This window comes from Alosa pseudoharengus, unplaced genomic scaffold, assembly GCF_046254945.1.
Source record: "Alosa pseudoharengus isolate Yale_2024_CS ecotype anadromous, Long Island Sound unplaced genomic scaffold, YU_APseudo_1.1 YU_APseudo_1.1_scf_13, whole genome shotgun sequence".
Taxonomy (NCBI): Eukaryota; Metazoa; Chordata; class Actinopteri; order Clupeiformes; family Clupeidae; genus Alosa; species Alosa pseudoharengus.
The window spans coordinates 7,493,454-7,519,963 of NW_027468598.1; the positions used below are offsets into that span (position 1 = coordinate 7,493,454).

At 39.7% G+C, this 26,510-nt stretch overlaps 2 protein-coding genes and 1 pseudogene across 2 annotated transcripts; 2 read left to right on the forward strand and 1 right to left on the reverse strand.

The window, feature by feature from the left end:
• Window positions 1-8,258: 8,258 nt before the first annotated feature.
• LOC143121551 (extracellular calcium-sensing receptor-like) lies at window positions 8,259-11,511 on the forward strand (annotated as a pseudogene).
• Window positions 11,512-18,214: 6,703 nt separating this feature from the next.
• LOC143122258 (extracellular calcium-sensing receptor-like) lies at window positions 18,215-21,694 on the reverse strand. The gene is made up of 6 exons (XM_076283114.1): window positions 21,540-21,694; window positions 21,141-21,438; window positions 20,165-20,998; window positions 19,750-19,971; window positions 19,233-19,356; window positions 18,215-19,110 (listed from the first exon to the last, which is right to left on the reverse strand). Exons 1-6 carry the CDS (start codon window positions 21,692-21,694, stop codon window positions 18,215-18,217), a joined length of 2,529 nt encoding a protein of 842 aa, XP_076139229.1.
• A 995-nt stretch (window positions 21,695-22,689) lies between these two features.
• Window positions 22,690-26,122, forward strand: LOC143121552 (extracellular calcium-sensing receptor). Its single transcript, XM_076281967.1, has 6 exons — window positions 22,690-22,892; window positions 23,124-23,412; window positions 23,539-24,348; window positions 24,467-24,691; window positions 25,010-25,133; window positions 25,224-26,122. The coding sequence occupies exons 1-6, from the start codon at window positions 22,690-22,692 to the stop codon at window positions 26,120-26,122; spliced, it is 2,550 nt and encodes an 849-aa protein (XP_076138082.1).
• The last annotated feature ends 388 nt before the right edge of the window (window positions 26,123-26,510 follow it).

The window sequence follows — 26,510 nt, forward strand, 5'->3', positions numbered from 1 at the left end:
CATGCTGAAAACGTGAGCATAGCCTACATGACATTAATCCCCAAGACAAGATGAAAGCAAAGAATATATCTTTTTATTAAGGAAAATGAAAAAAATAGTAACGCACAGTAACTTAGATAAGTAACTTTAATCTGATTACTGGTTTGTAAATAGTAGCACGTTAGATTACTCGTTACTGAAAAAAGTGGTCAAAATAGACTAATGCGTTACTAAGTAAGGCGTTACTGGCATCACTGGCTGCCACACATGCACTGCATGGCGCCTTAATGCAGGGGCTTACATCCCCACTAACACAAAACGTTAAGGGAACGTTCGGGAACGTTAGTGTATGGTTCACTAAAGGGTAGTTCGAACCAAACCAAAAACTAACGGTTAGGGAACGTTACCTAAGGGTTCCTTAACGTTCTTAAACGTTAAGGGAACCAACCAACCAAAACATTCTCCTATGGTTGCACAGTATACCTTCACACAACGTTCCCGTTTGGTTGTTATTGGTTGTTTTTGGTTGTTCTGAGTGCTGTTTTGACATGTTTATTTTAACCAGCTCCGTTTAAGTTTTTGAAGTAGGCCTAGCATATACAAGGTTTGCAGTCACTTGATATTCACTAAAAATGATTGGCCTTATGTAATCAAATTAAGATAAGGAGTAAGAGAATATATTTATTTTTAGGCTGATATCAATTTTGCTATAAACAATACTTTTGTGCTTGATTTCAGTTTTGTAACCGTATGAAGTAAAAATGCTTAAAACACGAATCTATCAATAAAACAATTTTCACTTCTACATTTCACATTTCACTTAGCTCAATATAAAAGTCCAACCGTTACACCCCCACGCCAGTAGGGGGAAGACAACGCCTGGTCTGCATTCAGAACCGATTGCATTTTCACGTTGGATTAAACAAACAATAATACTTCGGTAAATAAAATATAAAATATTTGGTAACGCTTTAGAATAACATGTGCTTATTAGGTATTAACAGTGCATAATAAGCAGTTAACAATTCATTACTAACAGTTAGTTAACTGTTGTTATCCTTTAATAACATTAACTAACTGTTAACATGCAGCTTGTAAGTGATAATAAGCAGCCTTTTAAGTTACTTACAAGCATATTTGTTAACAGTTGTAAGTGTTAACAAGCAGCTTGTTAATGCTTGTTAATGGTGTATAAGACAAAGAGGTGGATAACTAATACGCTTATAAGACCTTTCTTACCTATTTGTAGTAAATTTTGCAGCCCCCCAATCTAAAGCGAGGACCATGTAGCCTAAAGTTCCACAAGCCCAACCTTCTATCTCTCTATCGAGCTTGGTTTAGCTGTGAGAAATACACCTTCAAAATTGTTGCAGTGAGCAGGAATCGAACCCCGGTCTCCCGCGTGAAATAGTGCATCGCTACTTGTTGAGCTACACTACTGTTCCTAAGTGGCTGATGGAAAATATTCTGATGTTCTATATCATACTAGCTATGCTTTTTACAAATATGTTTCTGATGGAAAAGTGGTGTTTAATTTCCATAATCTTTGTTCAGTGAACGCATAAAACAGTTTGTCAGTTTGTCAGCAGTCTAAAGATATGCCAGCTTTGTATATAGTTTGGTTACCTAGCAACCGAGGCTTAAAGACGATAAGTGGGTGCGTTCAAAGCTCTGGTTTAAAGTTGCAAACATAGGCGAACGTTCGTGATCGATTTGAAACATGTTTCAGTTTGCCTTGAACAGAGGCGAACATTCGTGGTCTGTTTCTGCATTAATTAAACACCACTTTTCCATCAGAAACATATTTGTAAAAAGCATAGCTAGTGTGATATAGCACTTCGGAATATAGAATCAAAATAAACAATTTCATCAGCTGTACAAGAAAAGTAGTGTAGCTCAGTAAGTAGCGATGCACTCTTTGAAGCAGGAGACCGGGGTTCGATTCCTGCTCACTGCAACAATTTTAAAGGTGCATTTCTCACAGCTAAACCAAGCTAGATAGAGAGATATAGTATAGAGAGATAGAAGGTTGGGCTTGTGGAACTATAGGCTACATGGTCCTCGCTTTAGATTGGGGGGCTGCAAAATGTACTACAAATAGGTAAGAAAGGTCTTATAAGCGTATTAGTTATCCACCTTTTTGTCTTATACACCATTAACAAGCATTAACAAGCTGCTTGTTAACACTTACAACTGTTAACAAATATGCTTGTAAGCAACCTAAAAGGCTGCTTATTAACACTTACAAGCTGCATGTTAACAGTTAGTTAATGTTATTAAAGGATAACAACAGTTAACTAACTGTTAGTAATGAATTGTTAACTGCTTATTATGCACTGTTAATACCTAATAAGCACATGTTATTCTAAAGCGTTACCAAATATTTTTATAATAGTTTTCTGCTATCACTAGAATACATTCAGAACATGTTTCATTTGTTCCTGTAGCCTACCATTACCATTTTACATTCACACATGTTACATTATTTGCATTCGAGGCTTCTGATTAGGTGGCAATGACGTCAATGGTAATGCGTCTCTAGTCATTCCAATTCCATGCCGTGTTAAATGTGTTATATAGCATTGTGTGATTGATTGCGCCTCTATCAGCGTTAGAAACTGGAGACAATAACAACACAAGCTCCATTTCAGTTTTTGAAGTAACTGTGGTGGATTTCTATGACTTAAAGGATGCATGTATGTTTTTATAAACTTTGATATTACTGCAATTATTATGAGACTTCAAGGCCTGTACACATCTTAAACAGACCAGACCAGGTGTCAAAGAGTGGGGTGAATGAGCGCACAGTGACACTGGGCCTAGACGGTAAAGAGCGAGAGGATGAGGTAATGGTAACTGGAAAAAAACAGAATCAGACAGTTTTGCATATAATTTTTATGCATGATATGACAAGGGGTCCCACCAATATCCATAACCTTGGTGGATGCTGATAGGCCAACAGGTATCTTTCGAGGGGGCGAGAAGGCCCAACTTCAAGGTTAAGGAGTATAAAAGATAGGCCGCAGCCATTTTAATTGTAGATCTCATCGGGGGCCGCCATCTGATGACATCTCACCTCACCCTATTGCTTGACACCTGTTCTGAACATTGTTTAGACTGGATTATCACTGCAATACGGTGAATAAAGATTCAGCAGTCTTCAGAGATCTCCTGTCTATTCTGTCTCCTTCAGACGCCTTGTCCCAGAGTGCTAATTAGTAACAATCAAGTGATAAATTGCTAGTGGATTCGAAAGTGGACTAGTTTTTCCACAACATAACATACAAAATGTTTGCAGTCACTTGATTTAGATCCACTCAAATGATTGGTCTTATAAAATCTAAGTAAGGTAAACATCATATCAAGATAATATTTATTTTAGGCTAATATAAATTTTACTAAATAAAAAATATATACTTTTGTGCTTTTTTTTACGTATTAGGTGAACTTTAAACAAAAATCTATCAATAGAACACTTTTCACAACTAAGAAAATTCACTTTTCACAATTCACTTCAGTTCAATCAGACAGGCTCTCCCTTACACGTAGGCCTACCCCCACGCCAGTAGGGGGAAGACAGCGCCTCTGCTTTCAGGTGATCGATTGAAGTCTTGCCTGACTTCCGTAAACGGTCTCTGTTTGAATTCCGTGATTCTTGAACACCGCTGGAAGAAGTCTTGGAATGGATTACACTCGTCTTGAATTCGATCTCACGAAAGTAAGTGAAATATGTTACAGTTTCATGATGTAGGCCTAGTGGTTGTAATGCAAGGGTTTGAGGTTTAACCTTAAGTCCTTTCACTTGTAGGGCTTTGTTATATTCCGATTCTGCCAAGTTTGTAATTTACCAGAGCACATTGCTCGTTCGTCTTTGTTTGAGCTGTTCTCAACGTGTTATGTTTTGCAGCATTGTATGTTTTGTGTCATCGTGTTAACCTGCTCACGTTGATGTTACAAATAATAGCACTAGGCTACCGTTTCTTTTAATTCGTTTTAGTGTACAGTCAGTCCTTTTAGGGAAGTCACTCGGCAGCAGTGGTGTAGGCTAGTGGATATAGGCCTACTGTATGTAGCTGGATCTAGGCTACTGTGATGTAGGCTAGTTAGCTGTAGTGGGTAGGCTATACTGTGATCAACCCCAAATGTATCCTAGTCTATTTTAAGTGGGTATACTGAGATGGTGATGCTTTTTAAGTTGGTATAACCTACTGAACAGTCCTGCATATGTAGGCTACACTAGAGCCATAGAGATGGCTATAGATAATGTATAGGCTACACTGTCGGCGGCCATTTTGCAACACAGTTGATCGGATAGACGATTCAAGTGAATAGACCTCTGAATTTTGCCTTCAAAAAGCTGAGATCCGGTAGCCTATCTTGCAATTTTTGCTATGGGAAAATAACATGGGGAGAGAATTATTGCACTCTCCCGTGGACGAAGAAGTCTGAAATGCAGACATTTTGCTCAACACACGTTTGTCCTCTGCCTTCGAGTGGTAGGCTAACTGTGATCTTCAACAGGCCTACGTTAAGACAGCAACTTAGATTTTTGCTACCCCAGACCTAACTTGCAATGTAACTTGTCATAGGTAGTTAGGTTAAATTAACACCCTGATCTCCTTATAGGCAAAGATGGCAGTTTTGGTTCCTTTTTGTAGGCGAACTTCAGAGGTCTGTTGGGAAGCATACAGGAAGGGGCGGAATGTGTGTAGTAGGCTATACACAGCTGCCATACTGGCTTTACAAACTAAGCCCATGCATTTCTATGGATGCTGTGTCTCCCCATTAGAAATTCTCTGGGCTACAATACAAAAATCAAGTCAAAAGCTGGGCCAAATATCCAGTTAAGAAAATCTGGTTGTGTACAGATGACTGATTGCTGCAATACTATCAATAATAGTTTTCTCTATATGGAAATACTGCTTTGCTCTACTACTGGCTCACAAAAACGTTGTTCTCTTAACGTAGATTCATACACCAAAGCTATGGAAAAATGTCAGCGGCTGATGGACACTTCTAGCATTGAGGCGGAAGAAGATGCGAGCGTCCACAAAAGGCAGTGCATGGTCACGTGATGGAGACCTCTTAAATACAGACTACATTATTTGCACAATTCAAATATTCTTTTTGCAATCAGTGCAGATTGTATGGTCTTTTATTTCAGATGAATCCGTTCCGCAAGCAAGAAAGCATTCCAGGATGGTGCGTGTGCCTGGAAGCCCTGTCTGTAAGTTAACATTTATACATGTATTATTTAAGAAAACCAGTTGAGTCATATTTCCTACCATGGAACTACTGACATTCATGTTTATTAACCTAGTGCATATCATGTTACTGTTCTGATGTATTTGTCTCTTCCTGCCTTTTATTAGGTCAGCAGATGTCACTGCCTCCACCACCTGCATGTGAGTTTCTTTTTAGCGATTGTTTAATGTAACAGCATAGGTTTATCTTTTGCAAATGTCATGTGCAAGAAACCTACCATAAATTAACTGACCAATATTCATATTTACTTTCTTTTTAGATGAGTCAACACCACACAGGCAACCAGCTCATTGCCCAGAGCTGGATGGGTCTATTATAACGCCTGCCACTTCATCTTGGGACCCAGTTGAAGGTACAGTGTCTTTGAATTTTCCATTTCCAAGTAAATACAATTTCATGACAAGGAACTTGAGAGTAAGTAACTTTTTTGTTGTTGTAAACAGCACAAGTGACTCATCACACAGAGGGAGGTGGCTTGGCCATGGAGACGGAAATAAGAGGTAAGAACACTCACTTAATTTGTTCACATATGTAGGTATATAATGTATTTAACAACTAAAACTAACACCATCCATTTTCCATAGCAATAAGGACAACCATTACCGCATGGCATAGCGAATGGACGCATTTGAGGAGAAGATGGATGAGCTGCTCGTGCTCTTAAGGAGCTCCCAGTCACCTCCCTCTGCTCCAGTCGATGACATATTGCTGTCGTCCTGCTTGACAGTCACTGAGCTGCAGGAGAGGAGGAACAAAATGCCCTCCCTCCAGGACTTGTACTCTGGGACCTAAGCGGGCAGAGACCATCACCAAAGACTCCACATATCCTGCACACACACTCTTTAACTTCCTCCCCTCTGGCAGGCGCTACAGATCCCTGCACACAAAAACAACCAGACACAAGAACAACTCTTTTCCCACTGCCGTCACTCTCCTGAACTGCAGATAAGTGGGGTCATCCCCACTTTGACCGTTTACCTGCCCATTACATACTTTATCATTCCAATATACGTCTTGCACTCTACATTTGCACTATTACTTTGCACTCAACAGCCCACTCCATGTGTACTTGTATTGGTATTATGTCTTTGTATATTGTGTTGGTATCTGCCACAATGTATATTGTTGTCTATTGTACAGTGTGTCTATTTGTTGAATGTAGCACCTACCAAAGTCAAATGCCTTATGTTAATATACTTAGCTAACACTAAGTCTAATTTATATATATATATATATACACAGTGAGGCCTTTTATATTGTTTTTTTTGTCTTTTGATAATTTTATATTAAAGTTATAAGTTCCATCGATTTTGCCTGTTCATTCTTTCCTGCTAATATATAATAATGCATTCCTACTCGTGCTGTTTAAAGTAATTGGTATGCAAAGGTTGCAATGTTAGGGGAGGGTTCCCTAAAGGTTGCAATATTTAGGGAAGGGAACATTCCCTAAATGTTAGGGAACGTTATGGGAACAGTTAGGGAACGGTTTCTAAAGTTTGCAACGGTTAGGGAACGTTAGGGGAAGGTTTTTTAACGTTTGCAACGGTTGGGGAACGTTAGGGGAAGGTTATATATAACCAAGAACTAACGTTTCCGGAACGTTCAGCAAACTTTCCATGGGAACCAAAACTTGCTCAAAAACTAACCTTAGGGTAACGTTTGGGAACCAAAAACTAACGTTTCCGAAACCAAAAACTATGGTTCCCAGAACGTTTTGGAAACCATAAATTGTTAGCTGGGATGGGCTTCAGCCCAGGGGCCTCGAACAATGAGGGGCCTCCTAATAATAATAATGATAATCAATAATAATAAACGGCGTGTCCGTATTCGTGACGTCATTAGCCTACTCTGGAGCTAGTCTAAATAATTGAGCACATCGTACTGCTCTACAATTACATCCATGCAGAGGCCCCCTTTGTCTTCTCCAATTCTAAATTGTAACAAAATGTAACAAAACGTAATAAATTCCAACGGGTGTAGAGGAGATAGAGGAGAGGCTGAAACTTACTGACAAACTTATCATACAAACTCTGGAGATAACGTGGGTAGGATTGAAGCAACGATAAACGAATGACGTGGATTCCTGTAACTGTCCATAAAACAGAAGGCATAGCAGGTAAATATCGTAGCAAATAGCCTGGAAATGAAACGGCTTTAAAAACATGTATTTCACTTGTCTCATTGGAGTGGACGCAGAACATGGGCTGTGGTGCAAATAAATGAATTAGTGATCTGCATTTCCGTTCACCAACAGCTAAGTTTGTGCTAACCCATTCGCACATATTATAGTCTATGTTATGTTTACTCCATTGTTAACGTGAGATATGTCTCCATGTAGTGTAGTGATAATGCATAAGGTAGCCATGTTCACGTCACATGAGCCAGCTTGTTCTGTAGGCTAAAAGTATTTCTGTCCCTCCCAAACTGCGTTAAACTGGTGTGTTAAGTAGACAGAATTTCAAAAAAACTCCTGGGGAACCCCCGACACGACAAACACATGCACTTTTAAAAAGCTTTTAAACGTCCATATGTGTACCCATCTTTTAATTTAGCCTACAGCCAGTGTTCAACAAGTGTAAAAGTTCAACGCTTTTTTTCGTGCAGTAGGCTAGCCTTTTTGATAAGCGATGTCATGGGTAGGCAGACGTGATTCGAGGGCTTTCTGTTCCTGTTTATGTAAAGGTTTTACATAGGCTGAATAATGATAGGCTACACTCCATGTTATTAACCAAAAGCGCACGCTATGTGTCGGGTCAGATCGCGGGCCGGGTATCATTTAATCATAATTAATATTTGCGGTGTGGGGGGGGGGGGGGGGGCTTAAAAAACATATAGCCCAGGGGCCTCGGGTGGTATTAAGGCGCCCCTGCACACATGGTGCCTTACGGGACTATGCCATCCTCAGCATCCAATAGAAACGCTTCAGTTCAGGATTATCTCAGGGAATAAAAGTATATGAGAAGTACAGCTTATCACATATGACTGTGATAAATGATCATGTCTGGGCATGGAACTCAAATATGCCTCCTTCTTTGGCTGCAGTCAAGTTTTGCATGTAAGTTACTTGGTGAATTTGGCATGCCTAGTTTAGCAAAGGATGGTGATATTATGGTTGGAGGTATTTTCCCTGTGTTTAACAAACAAAATCAAGTAAATGCTTCATTTGAGAAAGAACCTCCAGAGGTGACATGTAAGGGGTAAGACATGAGAATTTAAAATTTTTCATTTTGAATTTTTAAATATTTTATATTGATTGTGATATATGCACTTACACAATATTATGTTTCCCCAGATTTGACATGCGTGCTTTCCGTTGGACCCAGGTAATGATCTTTGCGATTAATGAAATAAACAGTGATGGCACTTTACTTCCAAATATCACCTTAGGGTACAGGATTTTTGATTCATGCGCTTCTCCAACTAACACATTACGTGCTGCTCTCACGCTGTTGAGTGAGGAAAATGGGGACACGTATACAGCTCAATGTCAGTCTCCCATTTCAGCATTAATAGCCGAATCAGGTTCATCACAGTCATTAGCTCTTGCTGGAACATTTGGACCTTTTAACCTGCCAATGGTAATATTTGGTTATAATTATAACTATTTTCTTTTGAGACATCAATTATTATATTTCATTATACTGTTTTGTTTACATCTACTGTTACACATTCTACTTTGACACATAATATGAAACTAATATTTGCTCTATTTCATTTTTTTAAAATGCGCAGGTTAGCTACTTCTCAACTTGTGCCTGCCTGAGTGACAAAAGTAAATACCCAACATTTTTCAGAACAATACCGAGTGACTACCACCAAGCAAAGGCTTTGGCTTTTCTGGTGAAAAGATTTGGATGGGAATGGATAGGAACCTTACAATCTGATAATGACTATGGTAGAAATGGACTGTCAGCATTCATTACTGAAGTGAAGAAGCTTGGAGTTTGTATTGCATTTACTGGGACTGTTTTGCGAACGTACCCCCAGAGTAAAATACTTGAGGTTGTTGAAATGATCAAAATGTCAACTGTACGAGTTATTCTTGCCTTTGTGCCTGAGGGGGATCTTTATCCAGTAATGAAGGAGATAGTGAGACAAAACATAACTGGAATACAGTGGATTGCAAGTGAGGCCTGGATAACAGCAGCTCGCCCATCCACTCCTGAAATGTTTACGTCTTTTGCAGGCACAATTGGTTTTTCAGTGCGCAAGATGGCAATTCCGAAACTACGAAACTTTCTCACTAACATCAGTCTCTATTCTAATCCAGGAGCTGCTTTTTTTGGTAGTTTTTGGGAAACTCTTGTGGGTTGTAGGCCATTTCACCATCTCGGTACATCATCTAGTAGCCCTGTCTGCAGAGGAGATGAGGTTCCTGATTTGACAAATTTTTTCTTCAATGTCACACAACTGAGAGTATCCTACAATGTTTACAAGGCGGTGTATGCTATTGCACATGCCATACATGAGTTGATATTTTGCAATAAAAATTTTCCTCGAGAGAATTGTTTAAATGCATCACAAATCAGTCCAAAGCTGGTAAGCTTATTTGAGATCATATTTCATTTCAAAATTATGTGAGCATTATTCAATATATGCTGATTTACTAACAATTTGTTTCAGGTCACTGCTACGCTAAGAAAAGTAAAGTTTGTAGATGAATTTGGAGAGACTGTGTTTTTTGATAGCAATGGTGATCTTCCTCCTTCCTACGATATCATCAACTGGCAGCTAAGGCACGGAGAGGTCCAGCATGTCACTGTGGGATATTTCAGCACGTCTGCTAATGCAGCCTATAAGCTTTTCATACAGGAGGAGAACATTATATGGAGTATGGGGAAAATAGTATGGAAAATGCATTCTTCTGAAACCCACTCTCATGTCACTGAAACAATACCTCTCATCCAAGGTTTCATGTCTCTAAAAACATCCCTTGGTCTATTTTTTGGCCAGGTTCCAAAAGCTGTGTGCTCAGAGGTATGTCCTGTTGGCACAAGAAGAGCACCCATTAAAGGAAGGCCCAGCTGCTGTTTTGACTGTGTTCCATGTGCTGATGGCACTATCACTAATCATTCAGGTATACAAGGTATTGATTATTAAGTTGCAACTCCAGCATAATGAAGTAGAACTATTAACAAAGTTGTGTTAAAAATGGTTGGTATCAAAAATAAACAATCAGTAACCTTTAGAGTCATTTTTAAATGTGTGCCTTTGAGTTTAGTTTGTGTTGACAGCATTTCATCAACAGAGAGTATTTATGAATACGATAATTTATCATTCTGTATTTAGAAGGACTGTTCTGGTGACATATTTCTTGTGGTATATTTGTAATACTGTGCAAACATTGACAATATTATTGCTTGTTGTTCAGGAGCATTGGACTGCACCCCCTGCCCTGAGGAGTACTGGTCCAATGAGGAGAGGAGTAGCTGTGTATTAAAATATATTGAGGTCTTGTCCTTTAAGGACACACTGGGAACCATTCTGACAGCCGTGTCTTTATTTGGGGCCTCCCTTACTTTAGCAACCACAGTCATTTTCCTTGTGTTCAGGCACACACCCTTAGTGAGGGCAAATAATGCAGAACTGAGTGCCCTGTTGCTGCTCTCCCTCTTCCTCTGCTTCCTCTGCCCTCTCACCTTTATAGCTGAGCCCACTGCCTGGTCCTGCATGCTGCGCCACACAGCATTTGGCGTGACCTTTGCCCTTTGCATCTCCTGTGTTTTAGGGAAAACATTGGTTGTGGTTACAGCTTTCCGTGCCACTTTGCCAGGTGCAACTAAATTTGGGCCTGTGCAACAAAGGATCATTGTATATTCATGCACTGCAGTTCAAGTCTTCATTTGTATACTCTGGCTAAGTATTATACCACCATATCCCCAAAAAAGGCACAACAATAGAAAGATTATTGTGGAATGCAACACAGGGTCAGACACAGCGTTTTATGCTGTGTTGGGGTATATAGGCTTCTTAGCAGGTATATGCCTAGTTGTGGCTTTCTTGGCAAGGAAATTACCAGATAATTTCAATGAGGCCAAATTCATTACTTTCAGTATGCTTGTATTCTGTGCTGTGTGGATCACATTCATTCCAGCATATGTCAGCTCACCGGGAAAATATACTGTGGCAGTGGAAATATTTGCTATTTTGTCCTCTGCATTTGGTTTACTTGGTTGCATTTTTGCCCCTAAATGTTATATTATTATTTTTCATCCTGAGAAAAACACTAGAAAACATATAATGAGGAAGGTGCCTAGGAGCATTTGATAAGATTATATGTTGTGAGTTGGGTCACTGTGCATTTAACGATAGGAACCTGGGCCCACTTCCCCGAAAGCATCTTAAGCCTAAGAGCGTCGTAAAGTCCCTCTTACGAACGTCTTAAGATTTGCCGACTGTTTCCCGAAACCATCGTAGCTTAAGAGCATCGTGAAAACACTCGTAGATCTACGAGTGCTCCAGAGTACTCGTTACCGGCTAAGAGCATCTTAACAGTACTTCTCACTGAGGTCACCAACAGGACATACAGAGGAATTACAACTTAGAATACATAATCCAATTTACCTTCCCATTCTTTATTGTGTTTACCTGTGATGAATCAGATTTTAGCGTGCAAAATAGCCTACATTTAATGGTCATAATAATGTGATGAAAAGCGGACAAAAATGCAATCAAGTTATGAAACGAGACGTTGCCAGAATAGTTTGACATTATCTTTGCTAAGTGAATGTTTTATTAGGCCTATGAGGTAAAAAGCAGAGAAAGCAACATGTGGTTTAGTCTGTAGCCTACTGCATCAAAATCTAAGCCTACACATTTCCTCTCTTTCTACTCGACTTCTTTCTTATCTTCAAACGTGTTTTTAAGTGGCACCGCGAAAAATTATTGCATGGTGCAACAATCTAATCTTAAAATAATTACAATTATTTATGTCTCTGTGTGGTATATAACCTACTTGGGATGCTTACATGCAGATGTCAAAGTGTTTCTATTTTCGTATTGATGTGAATTAATGTGTAGATCCGAAGTTTAAATGGTAGGCCTATATCTGTGACGTGCAGTCACCTGACATCACCGTCAAATCAGAGGATATTTCAGAACTATTAACGTGGACAGCTCCCCTTAAGAGCATCTTAAGAGCAGTGCACGCGCGTTCACGCTACGAGAATGTTCGGGAAACAGTCGGAAAAACCAAACGAACGATCGTAAGATGAATCGTAGAAAACCCTCTTAAGAGCGTGTCTCCGTCGTTATCGGGGAAGTGGGCCCTGATCAATAAATGGTGACTGAATTTGGACTTAAAGGTCTCATCTCATCGTGTTTTCATTAATTTTGCAGTGGTCTGTAGTATTGATGAATGCCCTGTGAGCTGGTTTTGATGAAAAAAATGCTGTCCTGCGTCTGTTTCATGCTGTTCTAGTTTGGTCGCCTCTAGTCATGAATATTAATGACATGCTAATGAATTCACCTCTGATTGGCTAACAGTACTGTGACGCTTCCTCCAGTGCGTCCTCATCCGATTCTGCCTGTGCTAGGCTCCATGTTCAACTTTACAGTGCTAAAACCTGGCTAAAACTCGAGTCAAAACTGTTGCACAAAATGTCTTCGGAGATACAACTTCATGTGTTTGATCCTAGTATCCGAGTAGGAAGAAGAACCGCTTCCTGATCGTTTGTCCGTGAACGTTGGTTAAATAGAATGGTAACAATTGCCTGTCAGCTTAAAATTTCTCCTAAAAGAGGTAAACGTTTGTGACAATCGTCATCTTGCTTTCAAGTAATATAGGCTAGCCTAAGCCTAGCTTGTACCCTTGTCATGCATGCTAATGTGAAGAATATGAACATGCTATTTTGTAACAGACGTTAGGTGGAAAAGTTTGTTTGTACTTACAGCCTGTGAGCTGGTGGTCGATCGTCATGACGGTACAGAACCAGGTTTTTAGAACATCGATGCAAAACCACTTTCTAACTGTAGTCAAGTCAAGTCAAGTTTATTTATATAGCGCATTTCATACACAGAGGTCATTCAATGTGCTTTACATAAACAAAACCAAACAATAATAACAAATAAAAGCATAGAAGGGCAATATAGTCAAAGAATAGTTAAAAGGTAAAGATCATAATAAAAAGAAAACATAAAACACAAGGTAAAATCATTTAAAAATAAAGAATAATTAGTAAGCAAAAACAAAGGCAAAAGTAGTAAAAAATTTCAGATTCAGAATTTGTAACTCGGCACAGTTAGCAGAAAGCATCTGAGAACAGTTTGGTCTTACTGTAAGTCTAGATTTAAAACTGGCTACAGTTGGGGCCTTTTTGATGTCATCCGAAAGTTGGTTCCACAGCTGAGCCACATAGCAGCTAAAAGCTGCTTCACCATGTTTAGTTCTAACTGTAGGTTTTACTAGCAGGTTTTTCATCTGGGACCTGAGAGGACGAGAAGGTGTGTACTGCTGAAGCATGTCTGACAAGTATTTATGGCCTGCTCCATTTACTGATTTATAAACAAGAAATAGTGCTTTAAAGTCAATTCTGTGACTTACTGGAAGCCAGTGCAAGGACTTAAGAATTGGAGTAATGTGGTCAGTTCTTTTAGTTTTTGTTAGAATCCTAGCTGCTGCATTTTGTATCACCTGAAGCTGTTTAATAGTCTTTTTAGAAAGGCCTGTGAACAGTCCATTGCAGTAATCAACCCTGCTGGAGATAAATGCATGAATGAGTTTTTCTAAGTCATATCAGCCCTCTGAGTTTGGCAATATTTTTGAGGTGGTAAAAAGCTGATTTAGTTATCGCTTTCATGTGCCTGTTGAAATTTAGATCACTGTCAATTTAATACACCAAGATTTTTAACAGTATCCTTTGCCCTTCAACCCTTTTGTGTCAAGGAGAGTGGCAACCCTAAGTCTTTCCTTATTTTTACCAAATATAATTACTTCAGTTTTTTCTTTGTTCAGCTGAAGAAAATTGAGACATCCAGGTGTTGATTTGTTCTATACACTAACACATAGATTCAAGAGGACCATAGTCGTTTGGTGATAGAGCTAAGTAAATTTGTGTGTCATCTGCATAGCTATGATATGAAATCAAATTATTTTGAATGATTTGTCCAAGTGGGAGCATATAGAGGTTGAATAATAGTGGCCCCAAGATCGACCCCTGGGGAACACCACAGGTCAAGGACGTTGGTGTTGAGGTACAGTTTCCGATGGCAACAAAGAAGCTCCTTTCTTGTAGATATGATTTTAGCCAGCTGATAACTATGCCTGTAAATCCAACCCAGTGTTCTAGTCTGTGTAGTAAAATATTGTGATCAACAGTGTCAAATGCTGCACTATGGTCCAGTAGCACTAGGACTGATGTTTTACCTGAATCTGTGTTGAGGCGTATGTCATTGGAAACTTTAATGAGAGCTGTTTCAGTGCTGTGATTTGCCCGAAAACCAGACTGAAAGTAATCAAAATACCCATTTGATGTTAGGAAGGTGGTTAATTGATTAAAGACTACTTTTTCAATAATTTTGCCAATAAAAGGTAGATTGGATATGGGCCTGTAATTGTTTAGCATGGAGGCATCCAGGTTCTTGAGAAGTGGCTTTACAACAGCTGTTTTCAGTGACTTAGGAAAAGTGCCAGACAACAGTGATACATTTACAATTTGAAGGACATCCGCCGCTATGAGGTGAAAAACAGTTTTGAAGAAATTGGTAGGCAGAGTGTCTAAGACACATGTGGAAGAGCTGAGATTCTGTACCGTTTTTTCAAGTGTTTCGTAGTCTATCAAGCTGAACTCTGACATCAAGTTTAGTTTCCCTCTGTTTGTTGCTGGAAGTTCAGGTTGTTGAATTTGTAATTGAGCAGATAAGTTGAGTCTGATTTTGTCAATTTTACCTTTAAAAAAAGATGAAAACTCATTGCATTTATTAGTTGAGAGAAGTTCAGGCGCTAATTGTGAGGGGGGATTTGTTAACTTATCAACAGTTGAAAATAGAATACGAGTGTTATTTGAACTTCTATTGATAATGTTAGAAAAGAAAGACTGTCTTGCTTTGCATATTTCAGAGTTATATGTGCGGAGCATCTCTTTATGGATTTCATAGTTGATCTGAAGTTTGTATTTACGCCATTTTCTTTCAGTCTTCCTACACTCTCTTTTTAGAAGTTTAACTGCTGGATTTTGCCTCCATGGTGCATTCTGTTTGTCCTTAACTTTCTTGAATTGTAATGGAGCAATGTCATCCATAATGTTTGCCATTTTTGCATTAAAGTGATCAAATAAGTCTTCAGAGTCTGACAGTTGACTTGACTTTAGTGAAAGTGCTTGCTCAAAGAGAGCACTTGTCTGATCATTTATGATTCTCCTTTTTACCATCATAGCTGTGTTTTGAGTGTGTGGGGACATAGACACATCAAAGAACACGCAGAAATGATCAGATAAGGCCAGGTCTTTAACAGCTGTAGAGACATCGAGACCCTTTGTGATAAAAAGGTCGAGGGTATGGCCGAGAGAGTGTGTTGGCCCCTGTACATGCTGTGTTAGGGAGAAAGTATCGATTAGTGCAATGAATTCCTTGGCATAATTGTTTTCAGGATTATCCACATGCAAGTTTAGATCCCCTGATATAATAAGAAAGTCAAACTCTATGCAAACAACTGATAGCAGTTCACCTAGCTCTTCAAGAAAAACTTTAGCTGAATGTTTTGGAGGCCTGTAAATTGTCAGTAATAAAATCTGAGGAGAAGACTTAATGCATGCACACAGATATTCAAATGAAGTAAAGTCACCGAATGACGACTGATTGCACTGAAAAGACGTCTTGAAAATTGTGGCTATCCCCCACCTCTTTTATTTGCTCTGGTAGCACTCAAAAAACTGAAATTTGGGGGAGCTGATTCGATGAGAGTAGCAGCACTGTTTGCTTGATCTAACCATGTCTCAGTTAAAAGTAAAATATCAAGGTTGTGTGTGCAAATTAGATCATAAATTAAGAATGATTTGTTTGAAAGAGATCTGATATTTAGGAGTGCCATTTTTGCTGTAAGTGTTGGGGAAATATGATCCATGGGGGAAATCTGAGGTTGATGTTGTACGGGTAGGAGATTGGACTGGTTTACCCTATAAGCTCGATGCATTTGTGTTCTATTTCTTGTCAATACAGGAATAGAGAATGTCATGGGCTTACTGGGTCTGTAGGCAGTGAGTGTGGTCGAAATGATTGGAACACAGAACTAATGTTGCACTACTTCGGTGGTGGTGTTCCAACGATAAATCCGAACCATTTCTTCCTCAACTCTTGTTTCTAAGGCAAGACATGCAACATTGATGTGTTATTGCCACAAATAACACAGGCACGATTTTTTTCCGCCATGTTAGCAACTTGCTGTTAGCTCCTACTAGCTGCAGAGAGACAATCCCCTAGCCGCAAAATCTTCCAGTCTTCCTGTAGGCGGTCACAAGCCAAGGTGGGCGAGGCCATGAATAATCAGTTTCCCTTCGGCGTCATTGGGAAGGGCTCTTTCTGATTCGCTTGTTTTTCCGTGTATTTTCTTTCATTGGCTAATGCGGGCAATGGGGGTAGAAGATCATTTTCACGTGCAGCATGCATATGCAACTTGGAGTGAGCTATAGTATTTCGAAAGTAAGAAGTATTAAACGGTTTCTCAGTGAATGTGACCTTTAATGAATTAAGTGTAATAATAGAGCTTTAGCTTTTCACTTTTAACATTGAACTTGTTATTCACACAATTTTCCAACATCATATCTCATCTCAGTTTCTGCACAGATATAGTCAGGAAGCCTTCACAATGCTAATGCTATAATGCAATGGTGGCCAGTGAGTAAGTAAATTAGGTTGGTTAAACAAATGAAATATGTTTTTTCAAAAGAGGTCACAGGTTGATACAGTCCCTTCAACTTTCAGTTGGCAGTATGGCAGCTCATTGAGTCCACTCCACTGTTTGTAGGGGTTATTGTTGTAACTCAACAATATTGTCCTAAATGTACAGTATGATCACAAAACACCTGTCCAGTCTCCAAGATACAGGTGGTGGACCAACTTACCCACTGGCTCCTTCTACCCCTACACTTCTCCACATGTATATTGTCATTGTTTCTCATATGACACAAAGCTTCTTGTGTTTGTGGTAAATATTGAAGATGTTTAAAAGAAGTAAAACATTTTAAGGCATTTCTGCCTAAATATTATATTTTATTTGAATTTGTAAATGAAGTACAGTCCACTTGCTCAGATCTGTAAACTTAACAGCCGTGTAAGTATACAGTAACTGTTAAAATAAAATAACAAACCTCAAGATGAAATATACTTGCATACTGTTGTTAATGTCAGTAAGAAGTAATCATGTGCCTATTGTTATTAGGGAATAAATTACACATTCCCCATTTTTTACCTTGCCTTACTTTCCAGGCTGTTGTTGAAATCGTATACTACATGAGTAGACGTAAATGATCTGCCCTTTTTAACTATATGGAAAATTGCCATGTAATATTCCATTAGACCCTCACTATGTTAAGAGTGTAGTATGCATCAAAGCACCAAACAAAATGGGATGAACATGTACATCAGGCATATGTCCTTATAGAATAAACATCACAGACTGAGGACTATGGTATGGGCTGAGGGAAGACATGATATAGTATGTCTTGAATGTCATTGTGGTATATTGTTACTGATGCATCTGCTTACAAAGCCTATATGATATATGATATATGTATGATAAGTAACAAATTATTTTTTTTTTACTTAAATTCGGGGGTGTCATGATCTCCATGTGAATTTGTATAGTTTGTAGTTTATAGTACCACTGTTTTGGGCTTGCTGAGGTGCTACATTTTCGAAATAGCTTCTAAGGAAACAGTTACCACACAGGTGATTGTCGTTTGCACAAACATTGGCAAATCATGATACATTTTTAAACATATGACACATCTGGTCTGCATACATTTAAGCCATTCCTTTATTTTCGCATCATATGCTGTCTGCTGTTTTTCTCAGGCTTAAGCAATATGATGTAGCATTTTGGGATAAAAATACAAAATAGAAGGCCAAAAGCTGACGCTAAAATGGCAAAGACATGAACAGCCACCGTGTACTTTCCTGACGTGCTGACATACACAGGAATAAAGGTAATCCAGACCGCAAAAAAAATAAGCATACTGAAAGTGATGAACTTGGCTTCGTTGAAATTGTCGGGGAGTTTCCTAGCCAAAAAAGCCATTAAAAAGCACATGCAGGCCAAAAGTCCGATGTAGCCCAGCACACACCAGAAGCCCACTTCTGACCCTACGACACACTCCAGGATGATCGTAGCACTCAGGAATCTAGTATTATGTGCTGCATAAGGGGGGCGAGTGGTGAGCCAAATAATGCATATGAGGACCTGTATGGAAGTGCATATTATAACACTAGCTCTCTGTTTGGCTGGCCCAAACCACTTCATGACATTACTTCCCGGAAGGGTGGCCCTGAACGCCATCATTACTACAACTGTTTTAGCAAGAATGCAGGAGATACAGAGAGTAAAGCTGATGCCAAATGCGGTGTATCGGATCTGACAGAACCAATCAGTGGGCTCCCCAATGAAAGTCAGGCCAATCAGAAAGCAAGCACAGAGAAAGAGAAGCAATAAGAAGCTGAGTTCCATGTTGTTTGCTCTAACCATGGGTGTTTTTCTGTAAATAACAAACACTCCCAAAACAGCTACTGTAGCGAAGGCTCCAAAAGCAGAGACTACCCAGAGGACTATCCCCATGGTTTCATGATAAGATAAAAATTCTATTGTTTTTGGAATACAGTGATTTTGAGCTTGGTTTGGCCATGTGTCCTCCGAACATGTCAAACAATTCACTGAATCTAAAAGAAAGGGTGAAGGGAAGTACAATATTTAGAAATATTTTACAAATATAAATATATCTATATTGCTTTGGTTGAAGATCAAGAAATATTGAATTGGAATTTTCAGCATTCAAACATACCTGTTTCATTGCTAATCTCCCCCTCAGCGCAGGGAATGCAGTCAAAACAGCAAGTGGGCTGTCCTTTCCTGATTGCTTTCCTAAAACCTGGCTGACAGCCTTCACTACATATTGACACTGGTGTCTATCGGTGAGAGTGAAGTAGTGGAAGATAGAGAAGCTAGTCAGACAAATGCAAGCATATGTGTAGTTTAGGAGAATAAATACATACTGGTTTAGCTACTCAGTGAAGAACACAGTAATGAGCATGAATAGCATGAATCACATTCAAGTAAATTAAACCCTGCTAGATTTAATGACAGTAGAGTTATTTTTTCGGACGAAACTATTATTACTATACTTCAATAAGCAATATACTCTCATATCATTATTGCACCACTAACAATACTGTTAATAACAATACTAATGACGGCCTGCATTTTCAGAATGAGACAGGTGCAAGTTTGAGCACTAGATAACAGTACATGATCATTATTTGCCATGTTAAACATTTTGATACTGGTGATAGCCTACAAACCTGAAAGCCTTTGTGCCATCGCACTGCAGACTCGTTTATGATAAGGCCCTTTTCACCAGCTAAAGAGTCATCATAATATCCTACTTTCACCAGGCGCAATAAACCATCCTGCCCCTTTTGCCAGTTCATAAGATCATATGTAGCAATTGGATCTCCATTTTCATCAAATCTCACTTCCTCACCCAGTGTTGTGAATGTTGTTTGTTTCATGTAGTGAAGGAGCTTGAGTGGGAGATAAAGAAGAGACAGGAATGATAAAGTGATATGATGATAAATATGAACCATTATATGTCAGTCAAACGTAAAAATAGGTGCTTAGATTTATTTATTTATTTATCCAGGTCCACATTTATTAATGTAGTCCAATCAATGCAAGTTATGTTCATTTGTTTACCTAAAAATATGCCCTGCTCACCTGCCATGGCACAACAGGTGACAGACTTCCACAAGTCCCATTGGAAAAGGGGCCTTTCCCAGGAACACAGAGGCTCATATTATGCAGTGCATGGGCTATGAGATACACAGCCTTATAGACATTATAGGAGACCCTGAGCTGGGACACATCTGTATAGGCAGAGTACACTTCATTCAGTTCCTCATGTCCACTGCAAAGCTCTCTGTTGTTAGCCCCTTCCCCATGTGTGTGAGTATTTACTGAGCTGTTGAGCCTGCAGTTAAAGGTCTCCTCCCAGAATTCTGCCATAAAATGTAAAGTCAGTGCTTGGGAGGTTTGCAGGCTGGTGAGATACATGCCTAGACCTGGAATTTCACCTCTGCGTATTGCAAACCCCAAAGTCCCCACCAACAGATCCTCAAAATCAGTCCACAGTGACTGTGATGTGGACCAGGCCTCGCTGGCAATCCAAAGCAGATCTGTGACATTCTGTCGCCTACACTCTGTCAGAATCGTACGCATCTCTGAGTCCCCAGCTACACTCAGCACAACTTTAGCAGAGGACGTCTTCATAATCCTTACCAGATCCACAACAGCGTCTTTGATTGGTGGCAGAGACAGAAAATGAACATAGGCCGCACAAACATGATATCTTGCTGCTTCTTGGAGAAAGAGCTGTATGGCAAAGCGGGCATAGTCTGACTCCACGCCAATCACTCCCACCCAGGTCCAGCGGAAATGGCTGACAAGTTTGGCCAGAGCCTTTGTCTGGAATGCATCACTTGGCATTGTCCGCATGAAAGCAGGAAACTCTTTTTCGTCACTCAGGCAACTGCATGATGCAAAGTAGCTCACCTGACATAAAAAAGACCAAGTAAAATGTTTCCAAAGAAATACAAAAAATAAGATAAGAGAAACATAGTTACATAATTGAACATGCCATAGCCTTGTTGAAAAAATGAACAGGTTACGTAACAATTTCATGAAAACATCTCACCAAGGGAACGTGAAAAGAGCCTAAAGTTCGTAGTACAGCCATTGACACTCCAGAGCCTGCATCTCCAACAATTGCAGGAGAAACCTTTTTGTGAAGGTCCGTGCATGTAGAGCCACTGCCCTTGTCGGGTTGCCCATTCACAAGGAGAAGTGCATTTGTCATGGAAACTGGGATATCATCACAGCTGTCTCTTATGTGATAGCCCAGTTTTAGGTGAGGTAGGAGGTCCTGTTTCTGGTTGATCTCCTCCACAGCAAAGGTCATTGTACGCATCCAGCGCAAAGCTCTGGAGCTAAAGCTAGAACAAATACAAACATTTTTTTGTTTTGTTTTAGTCATTTAGGACTATAACACAATTCACTACGTAGAGGCAGGTGAAAAAAATCAGCAGTAACTCACAACTCATATCCAGATGGTATAGGTTTTTTGACAAATGACTGCACAAAAGACTCAGCGTGGTAATGCAATGGGAACAATCCCCCAAGAACAACATCCCCATCCAGGTAAAAACTGTTGGTGTCCTCTGAACCTATAAAGGTGCACTTCTTACTCATTACAAGTTGAAAATGCATACACATAAGAACAAGCCAGATTGCCAGATGTTTATTGGAAATATATGCCATTGCTCACACATTTCACGACATGTGAAGGACTTTATATAGAGCTCTAGAATTAGGGGGCTGGCATAAAGCTTAGTTACCCCATTCTCACTTAGAAAAAAAAAAACGCCAATGGCAGAACATCTTCCAATCCATACAAAAGACATCAACCAAACTGAACATGACAAGCCAGGCAAGATAAAATAATATATATTTCATCAAATAAAATAATGTATATTTCTTCAAATCATAAATAAAACATATGTCAAAAACATATTGTTTATGTAATGAGATGTGCACATTTCCCACCAGCTGTTGACAAGGAAATATTCTGGACATGCCATGCACATTCATCAACTGTAGGTGGCAGTGAACTCCCAGGTTGAGAGCTCTATTTACTGTAAAGTCCAGTTATCAGTGATGACAAGGGACAGACACTCTCTTTCCTTTTTCTCTCTCTCTCTCTCTCTTTTACTCACAACCACACACAAACACATATTTACACAACTTTGTCTTTTTCTGTGTTTGCAACAAACATGCATCAGGATATTTGATCAAATGTCACTCAAATAAATTACCTTTTTCTTATATAAAATATAACCAATTAAATCTTCTGTGATACACATTTTTGTTCTTATGAACAGCAGATTATAAAAATGAAATTATAGATCATAGATGCATTACACAAATATTTGGCATGTATGAAACATTTATTAATACAGTATGGTGTGTGATATGGTGTGTAGGACATAAGCCCTATCACTGGAGTAAACTTAGCAGAGCCTGGTAAACTTATTGAAATCAATGTTAGGGAGAAACTATGCTCTATAACTAAAATAATAAACCTATTGTGTAATCCACTGAGAAATAAAACAATGATGCAGAGGAGGCTGGCCAATAAAAGCCAAACCACTTCCTTAATCCTGCCAATCTGGGAAAGGAGTGTGGACATGACATCTCTCTTTCTGTATGTCCTGTTGTTCCAGGGAGCTCTGTCGACAGCAACCACATGCACTCTTCAAGGAGGGTTTGAGCTGCCTGGATTCATGTCTGATGGAACCTTCACTATTGGAGGCATTTTCCCCATGCATTACCGAGTGGAGCTTCCACACACTGACTTTAAAATGCCACCTGTTTCTGCCCAGTGCAGAGGGTGAGCTTAGTGTTGAATGAAACCACTTTTATGCTCGTTTTATGTCAAATGTGATTGTGTTGTGTTTATTGTTGTCTAGAATTGTATAAACCTTAATTATTTAGTTTAGTTCATTTAGTTTAGTTTAGTTTATATAGGTTATATAGGTTGATTATTGTTACCACAGTTATGTTATATTCTCTGCCATGTAGAAATAGTGAATGTTTATTTTTCATTTCTCTTTGTATGCAGGTTTGACCCACGTGCCTTCCGCTGGGCCTTAACCATGAGGCTGGCTGTGGAGGAGATCAACAACAGCAAAGATTTACTACCTAACCACACACTGGGCTATAAGATTTTTGACTCCTGTGCCACGCCAGTGACAGCACAGAGAGCTGTTCTTGCAGTGCTGAATGGAGAAGACAGTAGAGAGAATACAATGTGTTCTGGTACCAGTCCTCTTCTGGCTATAATTGGGGAATCTGGGTCATCACAGTCCATTGTAGTGTCCAGAACACTTCAACCTTTCAGAATCCCAATGGTAAAATATGCAATGCACACACTGCATATTTCTAAGAGTCACATGAGTGTAATTTAATGATATAATGAAATTGTTAGAAAAGGAACTTTGCTCTCACTGTATTCCTGATGTTTTTTTTTTTTTTAGATCAGTTATTTTTCGACTTGCTCTTGTCTGAGTGATAGGACACAGTTCCCCACATTTTTTAGAGTTGTGCCAAGTGATGATTACCAGGTAAAAGCCGTTGCTCAGCTTCTGAAACACTTTGGTTGGACATGGATCGGTGTGGTAACAGAGGATCATGATTATGGCAGATTTGCATTGCAGGGCTTAAAAAAGGAAATAGAAAATACTGACATCTGTCTGGCCTACCATGAAATGATCCCCAAAGACTACACCACAGAGAGAGTTCTTGAAATACTCGAGGTGATGAGAAGTTCCACTGCCCGAGTGGTGGTGGTGTTCTCAGGCGAGGGGGAGTTTTTTCCTTTCCTGAAAGAGTTTAGGAAACAGAACATCACAGGGATCCAGTGGATTGCAAGTGAGGCGTGGGTCTCTGCCTCTGTGCTGGCTGAGACTTATCCTTTCTTGGATGGCACTATTGGTTTTGCTGTCCGTAAGGGTCATGTCCCAGGTCTTAGAGATTACCTGATGACAGTGGACCCATGGCATTACCCCTCTAATGCCCTTGTACAGGAGCTATGGGAGACTCTCTATGGCTGTTCTCCCAATAACACAACTGGAAATATCCAGTTGCCATCCTGCACAGGGCATGAGATTCTGCTAGAGCAGCACTCTGCCTATATGAACACCACAAGCCCTCGTGTTGCATATAATGTGTACAAAGGTGTATACGCTATTGCTCATTCCCTGCACAACCTCATACAATGCACCCCTGGCCATGGCCCATTCTTCAATGCTTCATGTGCTGATATTAATAACATCCATCCATGGCAGGTATAAAGAAAATAGTGGGGAAATAAAATTATTTCGTTTCTTTGGTTCAGAGTGTAGTGGGATTTATGGTTTGAAAATGCAGTTAATAGTGTTAATTCATACTTGTATGTAATTATAGCTTCAGCACTATCTTCAAGATGTCTCCTTCTTCATCTCAGACGAAAAAGTAAACTTTGATATGAAAGGGGATTCTATTCCATCATATGATCTCATAAACTGGCAGAGGGATGCGAATAGACAGATTCAGTTTGTGTCAGTCGGTCTGTATGATGGAGCAAAGGGTGCTGGGAATGAGCTCATTATTGATATGGAGACAATCAAGTGGACAGGACAACAGAAAGAGGCAAGATGCATCTTTTTGGAATTAAAATGTCATCTTTTGAAGTACTGTAGACAGCAATTGCAGTAAGTGAACCCCTAGTTGTACTTTAATATAATCACAAACAAAAGGCTTTAGTTCTATTGTATATTAACCTCACAATATCTTATTTTTTGTATGTATTATGATAGTGTCAGATCCTCATAAAACAAAATTAAGAAAAAGTAAGTGCTGTAAAATACTGTAATGACATTAGAAAAGTGAACAAACACAGGATACAGATACTGTATGTGCATTGTTGCGGTGGCATAGGTGTGATTCCCTGCGCTCTGTGACAAACAGGTGCTGGTGTCTGTGTGTAGCGACAGCTGCCCTCCAGGATCCCGGAAGGCTGTCCGTTCTGGGGAGCCTCTGTGCTGCTTTGACTGTGTACCATGTGACAGTGGCAAGATTAGCAATGAGACAGGTGAGGCCCCATCACGAAATATTATACTTCTCCTGAACAACCATTTTTAACGTTTTAATGTTTTAAATTAATATTCTTCTCTCCCTACAGATTCAATAGACTGCATGTCCTGTCCTGAAGACTTTTGGTCAGATGCTGAGGGAACTCACTGCATACCCAAGGTTGTTGAATTTCTTTCCCACGATGCAATGGGAGTGACTTTGACAGTGATAGCAGTTGTAGGTGCCTGTCTCACGATTTCTGTTCTAGCAGTATTCCTCTATTACAGAAACACTCCCATTGTCCGTGTGAACAACTCAGAACTGAGTTTCTTCATCCTATTGACTCTCACTCTATGTTTTCTGTGTGCACTGGTGTTTATCGGAGAACCTACAGACTGGTCCTGCATGCTGCGCCACACTGCCTTCAGTATCACATTCTCCCTATGCATCTCATGCATCCTGGGCAAAACCTTAGTGGTCCTTGCTGCTTTCACAGCCACTCGGCCTGGAAACAACATAATGAAGTGGCTGGGGCCGAAGCAACAGAGGGTCATCATCTTCTCCTGTACTCTGGTTCAGGTGATAATCTGTGCTGCCTGGCTCATTGCTGCTCCCCCTTTTCCCTCGAGAAATACCCAGTACCAGCGCTCCAAAATTATTCTGGAGTGTAGCGTGGGCTCTGATTTGGCTTTCTGGTGTGTTCTGGGGTATATTGGACTTCTGGCCTGTCTGTGTTTTGTGCTGGCCTTCTTGGCCCGGAAGCTCCCTGGAAACTTCAATGAGGCAAAGTTCATCACATTTAGCATGCTGATCTTCTGTGCTGTTTGGTTAGCCTTTATCCCAGCCTATGTTAGCTCGCCTGGAAAGTTCACCGTAGCTGTGGAGATTTTTGCCATTTTGGCATCCAGTTTTGGCCTACTACTGTGCTTATTTGCTCCAAAGTGTTACATTATCTTGGTACAACCGGAGAAGAACACTAAGCATCACTTAATGGGGAGAGAAAAATAACAAAAGAAGCTAGTAAATAATATGTAACTATGAGTAACTGAAGCCCCCCCCCCCCCCCCCCCAAAAAAAAAGATATTCGACCTTATTTACAAAATTTGCGCTTTTGGTAAATGTAGGCTACATGTAGGCCTCTCCTTATTGAGCCTAAGAAAAACCTTTACATAAACTGGAACAGAAAGCCCCTCTTAATCACGTCAACCTACCCATGTCATTCATTATCAAATAGCCTATCGCATGAAGCGTCTAACTTTTCTAACACTGGCTGTAGGCTACGTGGGCTATAGGGGTGTTTCAAGCTTTTTAAAAGTTCTGAGATGAGGGAGATTTCTCCCCCAGATTTAAAAAAAAATTCTGGTTGCTAAACACACCATTTAACGCAGTTTGGGAT